The sequence below is a fragment of the Miniopterus natalensis genome, chromosome 10 (genome assembly GCF_054644295.1).
Source record: "Miniopterus natalensis isolate mMinNat1 chromosome 10, mMinNat1.hap1, whole genome shotgun sequence".
Taxonomy (NCBI): domain Eukaryota; kingdom Metazoa; phylum Chordata; class Mammalia; order Chiroptera; family Miniopteridae; genus Miniopterus; species Miniopterus natalensis.
The window spans coordinates 3,151,751-3,168,591 of NC_142090.1; the positions used below are offsets into that span (position 1 = coordinate 3,151,751).

Consider the following 16,841-nt stretch of genomic DNA (forward strand, 5'->3'; position numbering starts at 1 on the left):
TGGTAACCGAGACGCTGACTAACCGGGGCCCACACGCAGTCCCCAAGACTTGCGCACTGTCGTCCTGCAAGAGCGGGGCAAAGAATACGAACTGTGGCTCCCAAACTTGGGGGAGTGGGGGCCCACTGACATTAACAAGTTTTGTGGCCGATCCTTCACAACAGTAGCTGTATTTCCAGATTTTAAGAAAATCCACACTGCCCTAGCCAGTTTGGCCCAGTGGTTAAAGCGCCGGCCCATGGACTGAAGGGTCCCGGGTTCGATTCCAGCCAAGGGCAGGTATCTCAGTTGCAGGCTCGATCCCCGGCCCCAGCGGGGGCAAGTGCAGGAGGCAACCAGTCGATGTGTCTCTCTCACACCAATGTTTCTCTCTCCCTTCCACTCTCTAAAAATCAATGGAAAAAAATATCCTCAGATAAAGATTAAAAAATAAAATAAAATAAATCCACAGCAACAAAAAGCTATGAATTCGGTAACTGTTTTCGATGGGTGTGTCTGCTATCGATCACCACAGCCTTACCAGGTCCCATAAATGAATGTTTGTTGAATGACTGAGTGAAAATGGTGGGACATTGTGAAAGGTATGTTATTTTAAAACTTTAACTACTTTAGAAAAGTGAGTCCAAAAGGTGAATACTCCTGTATTTGATTTTTAAAACAAACGTATTGTTATGTGATAGGCTAACGCGAGAGCTGTTCTTCCAGCATCACAGCTGCTGGCCACGTGCGGCTACTAAGCACTTGGAATGCAGCCAGTCCACAAGGAGAGGTGCTGGGGTGTGAACTCAGAGCAGAATTTGAAGACTTAGAATAAAAATAATGTAAAATATCTTATCAACAATGTTTATCCTGATTACGTGTGGAAAGGATGATATTTCAGAGATATAGACGAAATAAAATATAGTACTAAAATCTATTTCACCTTTTCTTACTTTCTTAATACGACCACTTGAACATTTAAATTTGCATGCATGTGACTCTTAGGGGTGGGGCAAAAGTAGGTTTACAGTTGTGAGTACTCAAAACACAGTTTATTCTTGTATTATTTATTAACTATTCTATTATTTTCCACACAATCAACTGTAAACCTACTTTTGCCCCACCCTGTATGTGCAGAGTTAGAAGAAACACTTTATTTTTAAATTGATTTTGGAGAGAGAGAGAAAGGGAGAGGGAGGGAGAGATAGAAACATCAGTCAATGATGAGAGGCAGTTATCCAACTGGCTGCCTCCGACTGGCGACTGAGCCCAAAACCTGGGCATGTGCCCTGACTGGGAATCGAACTGGTGACCTCTTGGTTCATGAGTTGACGCTCAACCAATGGAGCCACACCGGCCGGGAGAGGAAACACGTTAATCGACAGGCAAACCATGAAATGAAGGCTATCCTGGTGGCTGTGTGACACACCCTTGTAACAAGCTGTGGTCCAGGGTCCACATCCATCAGCTGGAACCTCAGATAAATCCCGACTTGGCAACCCTGCCCCAGGGCCTCCCGTGCTGTGCCAACAGACCCCAAACTGCCCTGCAGGGTCCGGCTCGGGTTCAGGAAACACCCCTGGAGGAGCCAACCGCTGGGAGCAGACCTGAGGTGCACACGCCCGCACCCTCACTCAGTGCTCACCACCACCCCGGAAGGCAGCCTGGACAGCTGGGTTATGAGCGGGGGACCAGAGCTGCCACATGTGAGCACTTCCTAGGGGCTGGGGCTGGTCTAAAAGCTTTCTGAGCATTAACTTACTTCACTTTCCCACCTAACACCATGAAATGGGGGCTTGTTAACATCATTTTAGCAACAAGGAAGCCAAGACACAGAGAGGTTAAGGAACTCGCCCAAGGTCACACAGCGACCAAGCGGTAGAGGTCTAGGGTTCAAATCTCGCCAGACTGGCTCCAGAGCTGGGATTGTAAACACTCCCTCATACAGGCTCTGACAGAGGAGGAGTGACGGACGCCCAGGCTTCACTCCACCACAGCACCCAATGCAGAACAGTCTGGAATAGTCTAGAAGCAATAACCAGGCAGAGGGGGGCTTCGGAGTGACCGAAAGCCACCAAACCTTCACAGCTTTTTGCCAAAGGCCTTGAAGTCTTCATTTAGGGACGATTTAAGAAAAATATCTTCATGGGTCCCTCCCTGGAAGAGCCCAGGCAGGGGAGGGGCCGGGAGCGCCCGCCAGGAGCAGACGGGAGCCCCCCTGCATGACACACGCAGACACGCACACGCCGAGAGGCTCTCACTCCACTCCAGAGCTCAGGCTCTGGGCCTGCAGGCCACAGAAACATCAAATTAAAGGCAAAAGAGAAGCACCGTTGTCGGCAGGCCCCAATAGTATAAGGAGGGTATTGAGAGAAAAGAGAGAAATAAAAATACACACTATAAACAGGCACAAAACCAGCTCAGGCTCCTCCCTCTGGGACCCCGAGGGTGGGGTCACCCTTCGCGGGGCCCGAGACGGCGCTTACCCAGCGACACAGGAATGTACGCTTCAGGAAAATCTATACGAAGAGGTGATAATTGTCCTACACGTAGTAAGAAAAAGAGGAACAAGCCCAAAAGGAAGGATATAAACAGAATTAAACAAAATACAAATGACCAAACAACAACATGGAAAATCATTTCGTCCATTTTTTAACCGATCGGGTGGGTAGCGAGGGGTCAGGGAACAGGTGGTGTCTGTCCCTGGAACCGGGAGGGCAGCGAGGCCCCACAAATATGCACACCCCAAAGTCTCACTATGCTATTCCTCCTGGGAATCTGTCTGAAGGAAATAACCAAACAAGTGCTCAAAGATCTACATCCAAGGAAATACATAATAAACTTCCACGCTGACACGGGGCACCACGCGGCCTTTTAAAACGACAGCATTCACTGGGTGCTTGCTGTGCCAGGCGCTGCTGTGAGCCCCTTGCATGCACAGCCCCCCACACGCACGCACACGCCTCAGCACACCCTACCGGCAGGTTTTGTTATTACCCCTCCATCTCACATGGGGAAACTGAGGCACAGAAGATCCCATCTCTCCGCACAGGACCTCTTCAACCACCAGCTCCTTGAGGGACCCCAGGCAGCGTGTGTGGCGCAGAACATGGCAGGGACGGAGCCTGCACCCCGGACAAGTGGGACTCAAGGCCAGACAGCCAAGACCCAGATGGTTCAGACGCTCCCGTGCAGGGTCACGGCCACGTGTGCACATGTGCGTGTTTCCCAGGTTCCCGCGGCCAGTCAGCGCGCAACAGGACCTGGGGCCCAGGAATCCTGTCGCCCCGTCAGGGAGCTGCTAGGGGGGCCTCTCGTGAATCTGTGACTCTCTGGTTCCCCTTCTCTGGCCGCGCGTTATCCACACACACCCTCCTTCTGCTGTGAAACACCAACAACCGAGCAGCGATCGCCGAGCAGCTGACAGCAGATAAGTGGACGGAAAACGGACAGGAAGGGCACACGTCAGAGTCCACGCAGGTACCTCTTAGGGGGAAGGCAGAGCACGCACATTTCTTCTACTACCCTGCACACGTGAATTTGTTACAACAAGCAGGAGTTACTCTTGTCATCTGAATATATATTTAAACTTTAACAATATTTAAATACTTTGAAGAATTTCCTGATCAAGCACCTACTATGCGCCTATCCACATCCGGGCTCCTCACCGAAGACAGAGGCAGCTCCGTGAGCCACCGTCCAGCTGGGGACTCAAGATGTCAGAGGACAGTTACAGCAGGCAAGGAGAGCCCTGGGTGGCCCTTAAGTTACAGTCTAAACATTTCTAAACGTGAAACGCAAGGTCAAAAGCATCCCTGAGAGGCACCTAAGAAGGGCAGACCGGGGTCCTGCACGGCCCCCCAAAGCTCACTGGTCCATCCCTGAAGGGCAAAAGCAAGACTGGAGCTGGAAAACCAGGTGAGGCCCCTGATTCAGCCGCTCCTCCTGTGGCCTGGGGGAGTCCCCCTGTCCAAGTCCTAGGCTATCTCATTTGCAAATGGGGATGATAACCTGCACATCTCAAAAGAGCCCGTGGGGACAGGAACCCTATGCTGCATCGGCCCCGAGACACTCTCCGGCAGGTAGGCAGGCAGAAGAATACTAATTGGTGCACTTCTGCACAGAGCAATGTCCCCATTCTCCAAGCAGGTGTCCCCGACACCTCCCTTTCCCACGTCCACAGCCTCAGGCTCAGCCCCAGGCTCCAGCGGCCTGTCCCTTACCCCCTAGCCTGCACGGTGGAAGTCAGCGAGGGTCAGAGGAAACAAACTGGTTAAACTGATTTTGAGTTACCTGCCTATTAAAAAGAAAATGAGAACAAGCCAGAAGGTCCAGGCAGGTGGGTGTTTAGAAGACGCTATATGGTGACACAGACCCTCTCAGGGCCCTGTCTGCCTCCCCCAGGCCTCAGCTCACCCAAGCTAGTCCCGCTTTTCAAGAAGGGCATCTTTGCCCAGCCGGCGTGGCTCAGTGGTTGAGCGTCGACCCATGAACAAGGAGATGGAAGTTCGATTCCCCATCAGGGCACATACCCAGGTTGTGGACTTGATCCCCAGCAGGGGGTGTGCAAGAGGCAACCGATCAATGACTCATCATTGATGTTTCCATCTCTCCCTCTCCCTTCTCTTTGAAATCAATAAAAACATTAAAAAAAAAAAAAAGAGCATCTTTGCTCCCTCCCCTCCTGAGGTTCTGAGGGCTCACAGAGCAAAGGCCCTGTGTGGACACTAAGAGCCCACTAATCTGCTTCCAGCTCCGCCTCTGATCCACCCGGCACTGCACGCCGTGGCCAAGGAGGCGTGCTCTCCAATGCAACCCTCCCAGGATAGCCCGTCTCCTGCAGGATCAAGCGCCATCTCGAATGATCTCCTGGAACACGGCAAGGTGTAAATGGATGATACAGGACAGAGCATTAAAACCACCGAACCAGGGTCCTCCTGCCTGTCCCTGGGGACTCAATGCCCCAGCCTGCTGCTCTTACCATCCCCTGCCGCCTCTGCAAACCTGTCCCTTCTCCCAGACCCCGTGCCCAGCACTCACATTCTGTTAAAGAAATAAATGGTAGCCCGGCTGGCGTGGCTCAGCAATTGAGCATGGACCTATGATCCAGGAGATCCGAGTTCGATTCCCGGTCAGGGCACACGCCCGGGTTGCAGGCTCGATCCCCAGCAGGGGCCGTGCAGGAGGCAGCCGATCTATGACTCTCATCATTGATGTTTCTATCTCTCTCCCTCTCCCTTCCTATGAAATCAATAAAATATATTAAAAACAAATAAATAAATGGTAAAGTAAATGATAAGCACTGGCCACAGGATATTTGTATTTACCAGGGGGTGTCCCCCACCTGGCAGTGAATGGGGAGGGGGGGTCCTCCCTGTCGCCTGAGGTCAGGCTGGGGTGGGTCTTTCCATTCCTCTCCTGTGATCTTAAGGAAAGGGGTCTTGAGAAGTCTTCCCCAGTATCTAACTTTTGCCCTGATTTTTTGTAAATCTGGGTTTATTCCTGTCGCTCCCAGTCCCCTGTCTGGTACCTCCAACAGGCTGATCCACTCACCTCCAGGTCCAGAGAGCAGCTGTAGCCCCTCCTCTCCCCTCCTCCCCTTCCTTCCTGCCTTCCAGGGAGCTAGGTGCAACTGGGCCACACAGTAGGAGCTAAATAAATGTATCTAGAGCAAGTGCAGCTCTCCCTGGCCACCGGCACCCACACGGATATCCTCTTTTAAAGAATTCCTAGAGCTCTTTTGTGCAAAGTCCTAAATAGGCAACCAGCCCCCCACCAGGCACTCATTCCCTAAACCAGCTAATTATGGGAATGGCCCCAGGAAGTTTCCAAACGCAGACCCAGATCCCCACATCCCAGGCCTCTTGGAGGGAGTCTCAGAAATTTGTACTTTAGCAAATCCCACAGGTGAGCATCCTGTCCAGGTTGGGGGGATGCCCCTTCCCCCCAGGACAGGCGAAAGGGCAAAGGAGGTAGCTTCCCTGTCTCTAAAATGGATACAATTCTCTCTGCATCTCAAGGCTATTGCTAGGATCTAGCCAAAGGACACACAGAGACGGGGGACAAACTCTAAAGCCCCAGGCAGGCCTGCCAGGAAGTGTGTGACTGCTGAGTCCCACTGAGTCCCCACCCCAACACCCAACACGTCGGCCACAGCTCAGCGCCCCGCTCTCTCTAGCCTAGATCTAAACCAACAGAAAAACCCTCTTTAGGATGTTACCAAGCCCTGGGCCCAGGGAGGCAGGAAGAAAGTCCCCCAAAAGAGTGAGGTGAGGGTGAGAACAAGCCAGCCTGCCTCTGGAGCGCTCAGAGGAACTCTGCTTTAAAAAAAGACCCAAGGGGAAAGCAGGGACAGGAACAAATCACCCAGTAGACAAAACCCGGTCCCTGCGTACAGCAGCAGCCATGTGGCACACCCACGGTCAAGGTCTACTCCAAGCCTGCCTGCGGGGAGGGGGCATATCTTCTCAGGGACAAGCTTGCCTTTCCAGGCCACCTGCTGGGACAGGAAGGGCTGCTTCTCCCAACAGCTCACCTGGCTCCTGCTCACTTGGCCCAGCTCCCTGCATTCCAGGTGCCCAGGCTGTCCCCCATCTGGCCTGAGGCCCAGTTCCTCTGCAGCCTTCTTTCTAAGACACAGCAGGAGACCCAAGCAAGTTCCTGGAGCTCTTTTTTCTGCAGGATCCAGGCTGAGGCCCAGCCTGATCGCTGGCAGATCAGCTTGGATACCCTCCCTTCCCTGAGCCTCAGTTTCCCCACCAAAGAGGTGCGAGCAGCTCAGAGGTTCTGCACGTGGTGAGCCTTCCATCCCTGTCCCAGGTTCTGGTTAGACTTCTTTCATTCCTTAAGACCCTGGGGTGGACATGTTTTCTCTTTCTTTGGCCCTTGGTGGGAAAAGGAACTTTTCTTTCTTTTTTTTTTTTAAATATATCTTTATTGATTTCAGAGAAAGGAAAGGAGAGGGAGAGAGAGAGAGAGAAACATCAATGATGAGAGAGTCATTGATCGAGCCCACAACCCAGGCATGTGCCCTGACCGGGAATCGAACCCTGATCGCCTAGATCCTATGTCGATGCTCAACCGCTGAGCCACACCCGGCCGGGCAGGAAAAGGAACTTTTCAAAAACGGCCTGCACCTCCCCTCAAACCTTGTCCTAAAAGCCCGCAAAGCTGAATGCTCCTCAGCTTCCCCCTGCCCTAACCATGGGGTCAGAGGTGACCGAGAGAAGCAGAGAGAGGACAGGAGGGCAAGGAGCCACTGTACTTCCTCAGTCGCAGACGGATCCTGCCTGCATCTCCCAGGTCACCTTCAGAGCTGGGACACAGAAACCCTTCACTCGAGTATTTACCGGAGTGAGGCGGAGGCTTATGATACACCAGGAAAATGTCATTCCTTCCCACTACGAGGCTCATCCCTAGTAAACACAGGATCTGCCTCCCAGGCCAGGAGTGTGTTTATGTAACAGCCGCAACCCAGGTCTGCTGGGCCCTGGCAGCGGGGGCTCGGTCAGGCTCAGAGTGAGCAGGGAACCGCCCGAGAAGCTGCTCCCCTCCCTCGGCCAAGAAACAAGGTGGGGATGCCGCTTCTCGGGACGGCAGCAATATGGTTTGGCAGATGGAGAGAGGAAGGATATAGGGCAGAAATTGGAGAAGTTTTCTGGGGTTTTTGATGCCTGCCTACAGCAGAAGAGCTGGGGAGACAGAAGTGGGAAAGCAGGGGTGAGGTGGGTAATAAAAATGGGTTCCAGGAAAGAAGATGGAAAAAAGGGGGGGGAAGCAAGAGGTGGGAGGCCTCGCCAAGAAAGAACACGGAAGCAGGGATCAGGAGAGCTGAGAACGGATGTGTGAGGAGCAGCTGGGCCTGGTGACAGTGAGACATCAGGTCCCAGGATTCATAGGGGTAATACCAAGCTCCCAGGCTACTAAGCAGGAACATGGGGTACTTCCAAACCACAGTGGGGAAGTTGGTCACGGGGGAGGGCTCTACGAGGGGGAATTTGCCTGTTGTGTTGAATGTAAGATGGGTGAAAATCCAAGTGCGCCTGGCAATCAGGGCCTTCACATCACTGAAGATGCCGCGTCAGAGACTTCCTGAGCTGGGGGGCAGGGGTTAATCATTGACAAAGGAAACAGAGTTAGCCTTGGAAGCTGAGATTCCTGCCTCTCCCTGCTCTGGGAAAGGCTCTGCGACAGATGTCTTCCCTCACCCCTTCTGTGGCTGTCCCTCCAAGTCTCTACACCAAAAAGGGTGGGGGTGGGATCTTGGAGCTGATCCGGGACTTCTCTTACTTCCTCCAAAGGGCGCCGAAGCTGCAGGGAATGACTGCTCTCCCTGCCCCACCCCCTTCAGCTCTAGAAGGAAAAATTGGTCATCTCCTCTCTTTGAGGCCGCTGGGGCTCACACAAATGCCATCTCCAGGTCCCCAGCCACAATGGTGATTCAGGCCATTTACTCGGATCCATGTTAATGAGTTCTTTTTCCTGTCACCTAATTAGTTCACAATGAACTCAGCCTGGGGAGGAAAGAGGCTAGAGAGGGCTGGGGAAAGGACAGAACGCAGTTGGACTGAGATGTCACAACAAAAGGGCAGGGCCCCAGCTCTACTGGGGCCCTTTACACTCAAAAGACCCAGCCGCAGGGAGCTCTGAAAGCAGAAAGGGGGTGTTGAGGGGAGGAGCCCCCAGGGCCTCACGCGAAGAAGTGAAAATGGGAGTGGGGGCCCTAACTGCGAGGCTCAAGCAAGTGGACAGGCCCCCTGCGCACAATTCCGTGTCATCAGCAAAAGGCCTTGGGCTCTCCCCGCATTTCCACTCCTGCCGAACCCACCACCTGCTGGTGGGCGTTCCCCCTTCAAATGGAACCGGAGGAGGAAGCAGATGGCCCAGGGCTGAGGCCCATCTGCCTACTGGGCACTCAAAGGTCGCCATGCCACAGGGGCGCCTGCGGGTGGTGCCAGCCCCCGCCACACCAGGGGTCGAAGGGCATCTACCAGCAGCTCGCTCCTGCTTCCTCTGTCCCTCCGCAGCTTAAGTTCAGGGTACAAGAGCCTAGAGAAGGGAGTGCTGGGCAGCGCGGGGTTTCAGTCCCTACCGCCCCGCACCCTGTCCCTGGAAGTTGGTCGATGCCCCCGCGAGAGGCTTCCCTAGAAAGCAGCGGCGGGTCCCGGCGCGCGGGGGACGCGGCCAAGGCGCGGACGGACTGGCCAGCGCCGCCCACGCGGTCGCAGAGCCCCAGCGCCCCAGCGCCGAGTCAGGCCCGGCCCACCACCGGCCTGGGCAGCCTGCGGGATGTGCGTCGGGAGAGGGCGCGCCGCTGCCACCGCCGCCCGCCCTGGCCCGCGGGCGCTGGGCCCGGGAAGGCTGCCATCCGCTAACGGGAAGCCCCGATCCCCTGCCCCGCCGCCGGGCAGAGCCTGGGCAGCGCCTGGGCAGCAGCTGAGAGGCCTCTCGGGCAGCGGCCCCACCTCCCGGCCGGCCCAGGCCCTCCGCCGCGCCCACCCTCCCGGGCCATGCCTCACCAGATTTGGCCCAGCCCCCTCTCCCGGAACCTCGGCGGCTCCGAGCGCCCCCGTCCCCGGAGAAACACTACCCTCGAGCCCTGGGGCACTAAGAGCAGAAAACAGACACCCTGGCACGGGACCGGCCCCCAGCCCAGAGTGCCCCCAGGCGACATATGGCGAAGCCCTGGACACCGGCTCTGCAGCGCCGGCGCTCAACACGCCGCGTGGCCCGGACGCGAGGCGCGCGAGGACCCCCGACGGGGAGCGAGCGGCCAGGCCGAACCCGCAGGGCCCGGGGGACCACCGCGCCCCGGCTCCCACAGCCCCGGCGCCGCTCACCCTCGATGGAGATGACGTGCTCCCGGATCTGGTTCTGCAGCGCCAAGTCCTCCATGCGCTCGATCAGGTCGTAGATGGCGTAGATATTGGGATGCACGGACTCGAAGCGCTGGATCTCGGCCCGGATGGCCGCCGAGTTGGAGAGCGCGAACTGCTGGGGGGGCCCGCCGGCCAGCTGCTGCGAGGGGCCGCCGCCGCCCCCGGACCCCGGGCCCGCGCCGCCGAACTGCCCGCCGCCCCCCGCGCCTCCGCCGCCGCCGCCGCCGCCTCCCGGGGCCGCCAGGCTCGGCTGCTGCTGCGGGCTCTGCCCCCCGCCCGCCTGGAAGTTCATGGCTCCGAAGCCGCGGGGCCCGAGGCGGGCCCGGCCGAGGCCGGGGCGGCTCTGCGGCGGCGGCGGCGGGCGGGCGGGCGCGCGGGGCTGGCGGCGCTGGGACTACGGAGCCGGCGGCGCCGGGCTAGTGCATGGGGCCGGGGGCCGGGGGCCTTGGCCGGGAGGCGCCGCCGCGCACGCTGTGGCCACCGCTGCCGGGCGCTTCCCGGCGCCGCGATCCCGCCGCCTCCAAGCAGCCTCCAGCGGCAACAACAACGGCACCGGGAGCGCGCGGCCCGGGCCCTCCCCCCGCGTCATGCGCACGCACTGCCACCCCCGCCGGCTACAGCACACGCAGCCCGAGCCCCCTCCCCGCCGCCCCCGCCCCTCCTGCGCGCGGGCCCCGCTCCCCCGCCCCTCGCTCGCGGGCTCGGCCGCCTCCGCCCCCGAGCGGCGCGCTCCAGCCCCGGCCCTCCGGCCCCTCCCACCGCGCCTCGGCCCTTCCGCCTCCTCTCCAGCCCCCGCCCGCGCCCGCCGCAGGGCCACGGCTCCGAGCGGACAGCGGCCGGGCCTCCTCGCCTTCCTGCGCAGGTCTGGGTGGGGGTCCGATCTCCGGGCACCGCTCGCACAGCGCCCTGCGCCTGAGGGTGCTGATGAGCGCGGCTGCTTGACCGAGGAGGGCCGCCAGCCCAGGCCCAGCTGCGCCTCCCTCACTTGGTCCTGCCTTAGTGCGGCACAGGCCCCCTGTCCCCAGCCTGAGGTCATCCCTAGAGACCACCCCTCCCCTGGGGTTCTCTCTCCAGCTTTCCCCTGGCCTCTCCACTGCCAGCTGCAGCACAGAGGCTGAAATTCTGTTTCCAGTTCTCTCTGAGAGCTTCATTGGCGGGGCCCTTGGAAATGACACTTTGAACAACAATGCCCCCACTCCTGTCTCCCCTCCTCTCCTTAAAGACCCCTCTGCGGAAGTGGGGAGGGTTCCCTGACCACTGCTGCACCCCACAGGTACACAGAAGGAAGAGGGAAATCACATAGGTCTTCTTCCCCAGCTCACGCCTTTCAGGAGACACCACAGCCCACATGCCTGTCTTCACCCCTTTGTCCATCCTGTGTCCCTGTCCACTCCTCTGGGGCCGCGGAGCTCCCTTCACTGTCCCAGTCCTCTGCATTCCCACTGCCAAAGCTGTCTGCAGTTCAGCTAGCCACCCCTCTCACCACCTTTCCTAAAACCCATAAGAGGCAGCATGTGCAGGACACTGGCCCAGCCAACCAGCCTGCTAGGGCTGCCTCCTTGGCTTCCTGTGTCCTCTGGCACAGTTGACATGTGTCATCGTTTTTATTTTATTTTTTAAAATATCTCTTTATTGATTTCAGAGAGAGGAAGGGAGAGAGACAGAGAGATAGAAACATCGATGATGAGAATCATTGATCAGCTGCCTCCTGCACACCCCCTATTGGGCATGAAGCCTGAAACCTGGGCCTGGGCTCCAGTGTCCTGGATCATAGTTCCATGCTCAACCGCTGAGCCATGCCGGCCCAGCAGTGTCATCCACTTCCACTTCCCAGGCCAAGCTGGACCTTTTCCCAGCATAAAGTTGTACCCCACTTGACTACCCACCCGACTCTGCCCCAGTACCAACCCAGTCACCATTCCTAAGTTTCTTGTACCTTCCAAAGAACCAGATGTAAGCTAATGAACACTGCGGCCTCCCCACCTCCTGAGAGAGACGGATTCCACCTACCTGTTTGACCTTCAGGATGTCTTACACACTCTCTGGGCTTCATCTGCAAAATAGAGTGGTTGAACAGAACATCTAGTCCTGATGTTCTATATTCTAAAAGCAGTATCCAACATCTTTCAGATGCTTAATTAGAATCCACATCAAGAAGTTGCCACCAGGCCCATCCAGTGTGGCTCAGTGGTTGAGCATCTCCTTATGATCCAGGAGGTCAGGATTCAATGCCCGGGTTGTGGGCTCGATCCCCAGTGGGGGGTGTGCAGGAGGCAGCCGATCAATGACTCATCATTGATGTTTCCATCTCTCCCACTCCCTTCCTCTCTCTGAAATCAATAAAGACATATTAAAAAGAAATATTGCTACCGGGTACCTCCCAGGAGAGATGCTGAGGCTACAGAGCTTCTGAAATATGTTGCCCAGCAGCCAGCACACACCTACTGCAGCACTGGTGTGTCTTCTGGTAGTATATGAGCCCCATGAGGGCAGGGACAGCATCTTACACATGCCTGGCATATAGTATATATTTAATACGTGTTTGTAGAAAAATATGGGTGAATGAGAGGGAGGGAACTAAAGATATTAGTTCTGTATGTTATAAATCTAAACTGACATTCTTCGCCCTGGCCAAGTAGCTCAGTTGGTCGGAGTGACATCTGTATCTGCCAGGGTTGCAGGTTTGATCCCGGATCAGGGCACATACAAGAATCAACCAATGAACTCATAAATAAAGTGGAACAACAAATCGATGTGGTGTTTTTTTCTTTCTCTGCCTTCTTCTCTCTAAAATCAATAAATTTTTTAAAAAAATGAAATAAACAGATTTCTTCTAGATGTATCTTTATTGATTTCAGAGAAAGGAGAAGGGGGGAAACATCAATGATGGGAGAGTCATCATTGATCAGCTTGCCTTCTGCACGCCCCCGACTGGGGATCGAGCCCGCAACCCAGGCATATGCCCTTACCGGAAATCGAACCACAATCTCCTGTATCCTAGGTTGGTGCTCAACCACTGAGCCATGCCCAGGTGGGCTAAACGGACATTCTTAAGGCAACACTTGGAGTACTTACTCTTACAAGTAGGCATGTACTATGGGAACACGAGGATATATTACCTTTTTTTAAAAAAATATGTCTTTATTAATTTCAGACAGAGGAAGGTAGAGGGGGAGAGAAAGAGAAACATCAATGATGAGAGAGTCATGGATCGGCTGCCTCCTGCACCCCCCCTACTGGGGATCGAGCCCACAATCCAGGCATGTGCCCTGACCGGGAACTGAACCACCATCTCCTGGATCCTAGGCCGATGCTCAACCACTGAGCCACGCTGGCTGGGCAAGGGTATATTACTTTTTGACCAAGACTGGCTTATAAAATCCAGGGTGTGCCCTAGCTGGTTTGGCTCAGTGGTTAGAGCGTTGGCCCGTGGACTGAAGGGTTTTGGGTTCAATTTCTTTTTTTTTTTTTAATATCTTTATTGATTTCAGAGAGAGGAAAGGAGAGGGAGAGAGAGAGAAACATCAATGATGAGAGTCATTGACAGAGCCCGCAACCTGGGCATGTGCCCTGACCGGGAATCGAACCCTGATCAGCCTGGATCCCAGGTCGATGCTCAACCGCTGAGCCACACCCGGCCGGACTGGGTTCAATTTCAGTCAAGGGCATTTACCTCATTTGCAGGCTCCTTCCCATCCCCAGCCTTGGCTATGCGCACGTGGGAGGCAACCAATCAATGTGTCTATCACGTCGATGTTTCTCTCTCTCTTTTCTCCTGTCCACTGTCTCTGAAAAGCAATAGAAAAAATAGCCTCGGGTGAGGATTTTAAAAATAAAATTAAAAATCCAGGATGTGGGATCTCTGCAGCTACAGGAGCCCAGGGGAAGGAGGCAAAGCCCACATAAATGAGCTGGCCTGAGCCAGGCTGGGGAATCAAATCAACATCCTCCACACAGCAGCATGCTAAGGACTCAATTTCCAAGTCCAGGTTTGAGTGGAGGGAGTGTACTGATACCAGCTGAGCAAACACCTGCCGTGTGACAGATTCCCTTACCTAGTTTCCACACTTACTTAACAAAACATCTAATTTCTTCCTTACAATTGCCTTATGAGGGAAGTCTCAGGAATGAAGAAATTGAGGTTCAAAGCGATTCAGGGATAAGGGACCAGCATTGTGTCAGGTTCCAAAGTCCATGCTTCCTTCACAGTCTTGCAGGTGCAAGGAGGAAGAGGGGTCCAGGGAGACAGGACAGCCCAAGCCACCTTGGCCAGCCCTGGGCACGAGCACGGGATACTCAGCCAGGCTGGTTACTGGGCTCTGGGCCGAAGAGTCAACTTGGGGGGGTCCAAGACGCCTCCTGGCGTTCACCTGACACCGGGGCAGGCCGAGCCACCCGAGCTCCCCAGAGCCTGCACCTCCAAACGCGCTCTCTGACGCGCTCAGGAGGACGCTGGTTTCTGCAGTGACAGCTGCCCTGGCTGCTGGCACAGGGAGGGGCCGGGTCCTGCCGCCCCCGGGACCTCTGGGGGGGCTGTGACAACTCCCGAGCCTGCCCTGCCCTTCCCTCTGCAACTGGAGGGCACCGGAACCCGTGCGCCGAGCCGCGCGCGCGGGGGCGCAGGGCGCAGGGCGGGGACTGCGTGCGGCCGGGACTACAAGTCCCACAATGCTCCGGACAGCGGCGGCGGGGAAAGGGGGGGCGGGGGGTGTCTCCAGGTGTCTGCGACCTCGGCGCCTCCCGCCCGGAAGTGCCCGAGGGTCCGCTATGGAGCTGGCGGAGCCGGGCGGTGAGTCCCCGAGCCGTGCCCGCGCCCACCCCGCCTCCCCGAGCCCCAGCCGTCACCCGCTCTCCCCGTCCCGGAGGCGCCCGCGCCCTCCTACGTCCCGGGGGCCGGAGGGGGGCGAGGCTGGGAGGGGTGATGGAGGAGTCGGGGATGCGGAGGGCGGAGCCCCCGGTTCCCCGGCGGGGTCTGGGGTCCAGCAGGGGCTGGGTTTGGAGAGGCCTCCCGAGGAGGCGAGGAGTCGGGCCGCCGCGGGGTGGGGCCGAGTCGGGTGGGGGGTGGCAACCTTCGGAGGCTCGGGATGGCCACGGGGCGGAGTTTGACGTTTGGTGTCGGGACGCGGCCCGCGTGGGTGGGTGGGGTTTAGGTAAAAGGGGGCGGGGGCGGCATAGAGGCCCTTTCTCTTCCCCCTTGGAGAAACTTGAGCGACGGAGCAGGAGATAGGCTTCGGGGGTAGATGAGCAGCTTTGGGGTGATACTGGTGAAGGAATAGAACTTTGAGATGAAGCAGACGGAAGAATAGGTAAGATTTAGGGTGAAGTTTGGTGGGGGTTGAATTTAGGGGAGAGGGTGCTCAGAAGGTCAAGGCCCTTATCTCCAGATAGGGTTCCCGTGAATTGGGGAGCTGGTTGGAGACCTAGAACTCAGGTTACAAAAGTTAGGACTTGGAACCTGGTGATGGGAAGGGGCACGTGAGGCAAGTTTGGGGCAACTGGGAGTCAAAACAGCCTGTGCCCCTGGGCTGGGGTTTGGGTAAGGGGATGGAGGAGTGAGGACTGTGGGAAGGTGGGGTGGGGTCAAGAGCCTGTTGAAATTCAGAGAGCTGTTGGCCCCCTATGAGCCAGCCCCTCAACCCCTCATGGGTTCTTTGTGCTTCTCCAGCTCAGTAGCACGGCGGGCAAGGCGGGTGCCATGGCCCTGATTGAAGGGGTGGGTGATGAGGTGACTGTCCTTTTCGCGGTGCTTGCCTGCCTTCTGGTGCTGGCTCTGGCCTGGGTCTCAACACACACATCGGAGAGCGCTGACCCGCTGCCCCAGCCATCAGGGACCCCAACACCAGCACAGCCCAGTGAAGCCATGGCGGTCACCGACAGCGTCACAGGGGAGGCCCCCGGAGCTGAGGCCCCCAGCCTGAGACACAGAGGTCAGGCTGCACACCCAGAGCTTGGCCCAGGGCTCCCAGCAACGCCACCACCCCCGGACTCCCCCCAGGAGCCTCTAGTGCTACGGCTGAAATTCCTCAACGATTCAGAGCAGGTCGCTAGGGCCTGGCCCCACGACACCATTGGCTCCCTGAAAAGGTAAGCTGGGCTGAGGAGAGGAACCAAGTGCTGAGGAGTGGGCGGGAGTGATCACGGACCTGGAAGGGCCACGGGAGACACTTGAGACTTCCCCCTCATCTTATAGATGTGGGAACTCAGATGCCCAAATCACACACTGTACTGTTCCCCTGTAGCAGGAGGGAACCCCCTGGGGGGCCATGACCGGGGTGCGTGGTGGGTGTGTGGAGGGCAGAGGTGAGGGGTGGGAATGTTATTCTGGGCAAGGGACTAGGATTGCCTGAGGCCTGCTCTATTACCCAGGTCCCTCTCTCCTCAGGACCCAGTTTCCCGGCCGGGAGCAGCAGGTACGGCTCATCTACCAAGGACAACTGCTGGGAGACGACACCCAGACCCTGGGCAGCCTTCACCTCCCTCCCAACTGCGTTCTCCACTGCCACGTGTCCACGCGGGTCGGTCCCCCACATCCCCCCTGCCCACCGGGGTCAGAGCCAGGCCCCTCCGGGCTGGAGATAGGCAGCCTGCTGCTCCCGCTGCTGCTCCTGCTGCTGCTGCTGCTCTGGTACTGCCAGATCCAGTACCGGCCGTTCTTCCCTCTGACTGCCACCCTGGGTCTGGCCGGCTTCACCCTGCTCCTCAGTCTCCTGGCTTTTGCCATGTACCGCCCATAGTGCCTCCACGGGCTCTGGGCAGCGTGGCCGGCCCTGCAGGACCTCGCTCCTCGCCACACCGAGGAAGCTGCTGTCTGCCCAGGCCCACCTCTGTGGCCTGCCTGTTCCAGCTGCCCTGGAGCCCAGCCCCGCGCAGCAGAGCTCTCCGGGGGCAGGTGGAGGCCCCTCCGTGTGACCTCCATGGCTCTGAGCCACCTCTTGGGGCTGCAGGCCCTCAGCCGCCACTGACAGTGGGCTCCTCCGGGTCAGC

At 57.3% G+C, this 16,841-nt stretch overlaps 2 protein-coding genes across 7 annotated transcripts in view; one reads left to right on the top strand and one right to left on the bottom strand.

The window, feature by feature from the left end:
• AGAP3 (ArfGAP with GTPase domain, ankyrin repeat and PH domain 3) overlaps nt 1-10,205 on the bottom strand; it is a 52,349-nt gene extending 42,144 nt beyond the window's left edge. For 2 of the 5 annotated variants that reach the window (XM_087820931.1, XM_087820929.1), the window contains exon 1: nt 9,819-10,205. In XM_087820931.1, the coding sequence (XP_087677057.1) occupies nt 9,819-10,149 (331 nt within the window). In that variant the 5' untranslated portion in view covers nt 10,150-10,205. The remainder of the gene's footprint in view (nt 1-9,818) is intronic. The other 3 variants (XM_087820930.1, XM_016196967.2, XM_087820926.1) reach the window with 3 other exon arrangements.
• A 4,394-nt stretch (nt 10,206-14,599) lies between these two features.
• Nucleotides 14,600-16,673, top strand: TMUB1 (transmembrane and ubiquitin like domain containing 1). Of its 2 annotated transcripts, none has more exons than XM_087820937.1 (3): nt 14,600-14,646; nt 15,523-15,941; nt 16,240-16,673. In XM_087820937.1, the coding sequence occupies exons 2-3, from the start codon at nt 15,553-15,555 to the stop codon at nt 16,589-16,591; spliced, it is 741 nt and encodes a 246-aa protein (XP_087677063.1). In that variant the 5' UTR covers nt 14,600-14,646; nt 15,523-15,552; the 3' UTR covers nt 16,592-16,673. The 2 variants fall into 2 exon arrangements, with proteins under 2 accessions (XP_087677063.1, XP_016052496.1); XM_016197010.2 differs by lacking the exon at nt 14,600-14,646 and adding an exon at nt 15,044-15,163.
• The last annotated feature ends 168 nt before the right edge of the window (nt 16,674-16,841 follow it).